The sequence below is a fragment of the Buceros rhinoceros genome, unplaced genomic scaffold, assembly GCF_000710305.1.
Source record: "Buceros rhinoceros silvestris isolate BGI_N320 unplaced genomic scaffold, ASM71030v1 scaffold1695, whole genome shotgun sequence".
Taxonomy (NCBI): Eukaryota; Metazoa; Chordata; class Aves; order Bucerotiformes; family Bucerotidae; genus Buceros; species Buceros rhinoceros.
Window position 1 is genome coordinate 1,392 of NW_010413267.1, and position 6,468 is coordinate 7,859.

The 6,468-nt window shown below is 40.8% G+C and overlaps 1 protein-coding gene across 1 annotated transcript in view; it reads left to right on the forward strand.

Moving 5' to 3' along the window:
- Positions 1 to 318: 318 nt before the first annotated feature.
- The window catches only part of XYLB (xylulokinase homolog (H. influenzae)), a gene marked incomplete at its 5' end in the record, with an annotated part of 83,948 nt that continues 77,798 nt past the window's right edge, over positions 319 to 6,468 (forward strand). Inside the window, 5 exons of the mRNA XM_010136651.1 lie at positions 319 to 401; positions 1,299 to 1,368; positions 2,801 to 2,881; positions 4,512 to 4,598; positions 5,728 to 5,856. Coding sequence (XP_010134953.1) covers positions 319 to 401; positions 1,299 to 1,368; positions 2,801 to 2,881; positions 4,512 to 4,598; positions 5,728 to 5,856 — 450 coding nt within the window. The remainder of the gene's footprint in view (positions 402 to 1,298; positions 1,369 to 2,800; positions 2,882 to 4,511; positions 4,599 to 5,727; positions 5,857 to 6,468) is intronic.

Genomic DNA, 6,468 nt, shown 5'->3' on the forward strand with positions numbered 1-6,468 from the left:
GATACCACAATGCAAGCTAGAAACCTGGTAATATGTTTGTTGTTTACTTTAGCATATGCCTGGATCTTGACTAGGGGGAGAGAAAATGGGGGGGGAAATGCAAGCAAACAAGTATGCATGTTGCCGAAGAGATGGCGTGCTGAAAATCCACGTGATAACTTGTTTAAAAAAAATTTTGCCCATACTGAAAGTGAGTTGTGTGGATTGGGATGATGTTCTTTCCCATTTTGTCTGTGGGAATTGATTTACTATAAATGAGTTATCAGTGCTATTTAATTACTGTTAGGTTTTGTTAACCTCCTGTTTTGTATCTTCCAGCTGAAAGTCATTGCCATTGATGAACAGCTGAGAGTCATTTATGAGGATAATGTTCATTTTGATAAAGATCTTCCAGAATTTAAGTAAGGCTTTTTCTATGTTACTTTGATAATATAAGTTAGAACTTCGGAGAATGGGGTGAGGAGAATTGTTGCCCTGTTTGGTCTCGGATATGTGTGGAGGCATGGAAAAAGCTCATGCCATGTTCATGTTTCATGCTTGGAAAGGGTAGTATGTGCACCTGCCTCCCTTGGCATGTAAATGTGGCCAGAATTCCCAAGAGGAAATACATTTTAAAATTCTACCACAAAATATTATGTATAAATAAACCAATTTTGTTTTCCTTTGGGACTTCAAACTTGCAGACACGGCTGTTTCTTTTTGGGACAGGGAAGTAAGCACCAGCTTTGTGTCAGGGTGGAATGCTATAACAGACAGTAAATTGTGTCAGGGGAACTTCTAAAAGGCAGTTGAAGACAAATTCAGTGGTTCCAAATCTCACAGTAAGGTGTAGGATGGCAGTATTTGCTTACTTCAGTTAACAGACTAGAATTCACAAATGTCATCCTCCATGGTCACAAGTTTCAGTGAAGTCCGTTTATTTACTAGATGGTTGAATAGCAAAAATTCAATTTCATCTTCTAGGTTCAAAGCACCCATGGTGACAGATAGGAAACTTAGAAATAACTATGAGTTACTGGGAGCCAATGAGCAGTGTCAGCACTGGAGTCTGTCACAGATCTTACTTCAGGAGCAGAGCCTTTCCTTGCAGATTATCTACTTTGCAATTGGGTCAAACATTCTTAGGTCACCTCCTAGAGCTGGCTTTTACTTTTTCAGGTTTCAAACACTGATCGTATCATTGCTTTTAGCATAAAAACACTGCACACTCTCTTTGGTCATTAATAAATTTGAAGAACTTTGTTTGGTGGGGGAAAAAATTGCTGATTTTGCCAAGACAAAATACTGTTTTTCTGTAGGACTCAAGGTGGAGTCTATATTCACAGTGACAAGCTGACAGTCACTTCTCCTGTGCTAATGTGGGTCAAGGTATGAACAAGCTTTATGTAGTTCAACTTCCTCCTTTCTGTCTCTGAAATGGAAATTTATTTCAAGCAGTAGTGAAACTCATCATTCAAATCAGCATAGGCCTTTTGCTCGTGCTCTGTTTCTTTGAAGTGTTATTCTGTGTCTTGATATGCAAATATTAGTGTATTCAACAAACATAGTGGAAGTTGGTAACATTTTGAAGTTTTTGTTTGTTTGCTTCTTTACTCTCTACTATTACAGCACTTTATGTGTGATAGATCCTTTCCTGACTTTCCATCATTTGAAAAAACCCACTATTGTTTTGCTCATCTTTTTGTTTTGTATGCAAAAGGAGCAGCTGTTGCTTTGCCTAGATTAAATCTGTGTTTTTGTAGCATCCAGGTTACTTGTGCTGTTTTTTAGACTAAGCTTTGCTGAGCAATTGATGTCTTGACTGGTAAGTGGTTAAAGAACAATTTATTTCAGTGATTCCCAGTCACTGAGACTGGTGTTTGTTTTGAAATAGAACATTCCTTTCTATTTTGAAAGAAGCCTTCCTTGCTTCTGTGCAGATTCTGCAACTCTTGCTGTCTCGTGGTGCTATGTAAATTTGTCTTACTAGTGTGATTTGAATTGTTAAGATATTTGAAAGGTCACGGAACCCCCAGCTGGTGATCCGCAGTAGTTGACAGGGGTTTGGTAAAAATGCTTGCAGTTGGTCTTTCGAACAATAATGAACAGGCAGTTGTAACTTTTAAATTAATAATATGCTGATATAGGTATGTGATGTTTCTTGGTTTAAAGTCTTGCAGTGGTCCATTTGTCAAGATAGTCTGGGAAATGCTGCTCTGATCGAGGCTATATAAAGATAGATTTAATATTTGGTTTTAAACTTCAAGAAAATGTGGCAAGAATGAAGTTAAGACGTGCTTAAAGTGCTAAAATTCACTTGTACAATTCACTTAAGAGACTCTCATGTTAAAGAGACTCTGAGCTTTCAGCTGCTAGTGGGGGCAGTGGTGTTGAGGATACCCAACATCTTGTAGGATGGGGTGCAGGGTGCACCCTGTTAAGATTTCGTAGATTTCCAAAAGTAAGAACAGAAAAAGATAATCCTGCTTTGTGTCTGGCACTCTTAAAAGCAGCTTTTTAATGACTTGGAATTCTTTAGCTCTTGCCTCTTAGGTTTCAGAGAATGGATCTCTGTGATTCAGCTTGTTTAAAGAGCTTCTTTTTTTTCCTACGTGATTCAACTTTTCTTTTATGAACTCTTACTTAGTAAATTAATTTATGCAGCATCTTGAGAAGTCCATAGTCATTAGCTCCTTTTTCATTACCTGCCAATGAACTCTTATCAGTGATGGCATGAATTTACTGTTTAATTCCAGAGATGGTAAGTATGCATAATTTGATAGCTCGTTACAATCATTCTTGATTCTTGTTGTTCTTGTAGGCTCTGGATATGATTTTGGAAAAGATGAAGTCTTCAGGCTTTAACTTCTCTCAAGTTAAAGCATTGTCTGGTGCTGGCCAGGTTAGTGCATAAAGAAAAAGAATCAGTCTTACTATATTTCTTCAGTAGCGTATAAGGTATAGTGATAAATATAATTTAAATAATTGTTTTGCTGAAGACCATAATGACATCAAGTAAGAACAGAACTTCTATATAAGCATCCATCAAAAGACATCAGGGAACAACAAAGCAATCACTAGAATGCAGTGGGGTGGAAGATGAGGTTTACAGTGGAGTTGTTTAGATCAGTGTAGTGCATAACCAGTTGGTTTCCTGTTAAGTTCTTTATACATACATACTCTGAAATGACTGGGATCATTTTGAGTTTCCTTATGTCCAGGTGCTTGTGGAAGTGAGGTGGAAAAAAAGTGAGGAGCGCCGTTTGCTAAAGGCATATTAACATCCTGTTGAGCACAGTTTTGTTGGCTAGGAACAACAGAAACCAAGCGATGCCAGTCTTTGATGCAGGGATGACAAAGGTGCTGGCCATGATTTAGCCTGCCGTGATAATGCCTTTCTTCTGAGATTTAGAGAACCCATCCTGGACATGTAATCAGTTAGCCAGGACTCTGGTGAAAGAAGGAAGTCTTTGATAACTTTCGCAGATGGTATCAGGGTGAGGACAGCACCAAAGCGATAGCTAATTCTGACACGTGAGGTTTAGGTTGTTTGTCATGATATATCTGGGACTAATTCGTCAAAACACTGGCGTTGATCTCCATGTTTCATTGATTTCAGTTGAAAGTGAGCAAAGTGTCTGAAAATCATAGCTGGTATGAAGGCTCTGGTATGAATTCAGTGGAGCAGAAGTTAGGGACTGCCAAGTAACTCATCCTCCAACAAGCTGGAGGGATCACCTTCTTTATATTCAGATTCTTTCAGGTAGAACAGATTTCATTTAGTTGCCCCCTTCCAACCCACACTGTCTCTCTCCCTTTTGTCTGTGAAGAACCTTGACTTTGTGCTACACATCACTGTGGAGGTGGACTGATGTGCCAGTGTTTGTCTGAAAGAAGGGACTACCTTGGACTGCAGAGGTGTCTGAGAGATGTGGAATACAGTCTGGGTGACACTGTGCTCAAGTACTCTGTGCCCATGGGCTTCTGTGTGCACTTGATGTCATCCGAACTGTTAGTGGGGTTACTGGATGGTGCTTTGCAGTTTGCCTGCAGGGTGTCCTGCAGGTGAATGACTAGAGATGCTTGGCTTGAGGAAACTGCCTGAGAGATGGAACTTAAATAGTCTTCTTGATCCTATACAGTCTATTAGTGGTGATTGAGGCAGGGACACAACTAAAGAACCTGGGGGCTGTGCTGAAACAGCACAGAACTAACAGTCTTGACTGTGGAGCCCTGGCTATGGCTAGGAGAGGCCTCAAAAAAGTATCTAATGCCATTAGCAGTATAATAATAGTTCCACTAGAAGTTGCCATAGTTCAAAATCATCATTGTCTCTCGACTTCCACGTTTTCTGTTTTATTATATGCTTATCTTAAAGAGTCTTTTAATGGGGCATTTGGTTTGAAAAGGTGCAATTTTTGTTTCTAGTTTGTAGAGAGTTCTCTGTCCCTTCGAGTGTGAAATTCTGATGAGAACATGAACTTTGCAGCTTGGGTGGGCATCTCTAACTTCTGTTTCTCTACTTTCTACAGCAACATGGAAGCGTGTACTGGAAAAAAGGAAGCACCCAAATTTTAAAGAATGCATCATCCGAACTGCCTTTACATCAGTCACTAAAGGTAATGTGCATAAACGAGCTCAGAAGGGAGAGCTCCCTGGTCCTTTTTCTGATCCTTACACATTGCTTTTCTCCTCACAAACCTTTCCTCTGGCTGAGTTGCATATCCCTGCAGCGTAAAGTGAAATGTACTGGTTATTCCTTCAGCTCCAGGGCTTTTGACATTTCTTTTCTCCTGAGTGACTGTGAATACTCCTGTAAAAGCTTACAGGTGACAGTGGGTGTCCCAGAATCTTTCTGTCAGAGCCTTTTAGGGAACATATTTTTGTAAACAACCTGCAAATATTTTACGTTTTCTAATATATTTGTATTAAGAAAAAAATTGTGAAAAATATTATTGTACCTGAGTTTCCTTTCACTGCTTGTGATTTCATTAGAAAATATTAGGAAAAAGAAAAAAAAGAGTTTACACTTAGTTCTGAAAGGGTGGAAGTGTAGTGCTGTGGGGACACAGACTCCTAACAAGTCTATCAGTGAATCTCAGCATTTTCTCTGCATGTGTGGTCAGTAAGCTTTGAACATAGCCTTGACAGGCTTTTGTATAAAATTCAAAGTAGGAAGGAATCAACTTTCCTCTTGAAGACTCTTACTTTCCTTACTTCAAGATCAGAAAGGACAGTTAAATGACTAATTTTGGAAATACCTCATCAGTGCAAGACTCGTGGAACTGGAATCAAAATGCTCTCTGGTGAAGTGCGAAGCTTCAGTTGCACTTCCAAGTGATTATACAAGTCATTAAAGAGAAATGTTAGTAGAGCTGTGGAAAGGTAATTTGATTGTGTAGAGAGGAGTTCTAAAAACAAGGCACTAAACTGGCTAAAAGGCCCTGGGGCTTTGGCTACCGGAGGAGTGTTGAGACATCGTGCTGCTGGCTATGGGAAGTACACATCCTGCTGCAGGTAATGTCATGTAACAGCAGAAGAAGCCTGTTGCTTCTCTCTGGTGTGAAGTTTGCGTTCAACTTTTCACCACTGACTAACATGATGCCCAACAGCTGCTTTCCTGTAATCATCGGGAAGAGACCTGAAGGCACACGAGAGAACTGACGCGTGGGTCTGCTGTATTGCTGTTACTCTAGCCAGGACTTCTTAGAGATCAGACTTACTAATAAAGGCTTTTGTTCGTTGCAGGCTTGTTTTTCTGTCAGTAACAGCCCCGTCTGGATGGATTCTAGCACAGCTTCCCAGTGCGGTGCTCTGGAGAAAGCTGTGGGGGGAGCACAGCAGCTAGCAAGTATCACCGGTTCTCGAGCCTACGAGGTAAGGAGCAGGTGGGACTCAGCAGAGTCTTGTGATAGAAACAATCCTGCCATCACAGTGGTACCGCAGCAGGTAATGATCAGCCCTTAACCATGAAAGAGAGCGTTTTTGAAGAAACTCTGAGGATACTGTGCTTTGCAGTAGTCTCACAAAGGGAGATGTGGAAATGTTAGAGTGAAATTAGGCAAACACTGGAAATTTTGCTGCAGGAAGCAGCTGGGGTGTGCTGTTGTATTTGGCCAGTAGTTGTGAAATAAGTGTTTGGTGGCCACGCCTACAGTCCGAGGGCCAGCCACATTTCCGTTGGGATGGCAACCCAGTTTGTGTTACAAGTTTACCTGGGGTTATGACTCCCCTGTTTGTGGATCACTGCTCTAGGTTACTTCTGCAATTAAAAAATAGGCCTTTTACTGTTCCTTGAAGACTAACAAGCAGCTGTTGACTGAAGAGAAGTGTTTCAGAAGTTTGGGACGCTGTCAGAGAGTACTCTGTCACTTGTCTTCTCTTCCTGACTCTTCCCTCTCTTGTGACTGTGACAAAGAGCTATGGAGTGGGAGCAGTGCTACCCTCCAGCCATCTCAGCACCTGGCTACTCTTGCTGTTGGTTCAGCA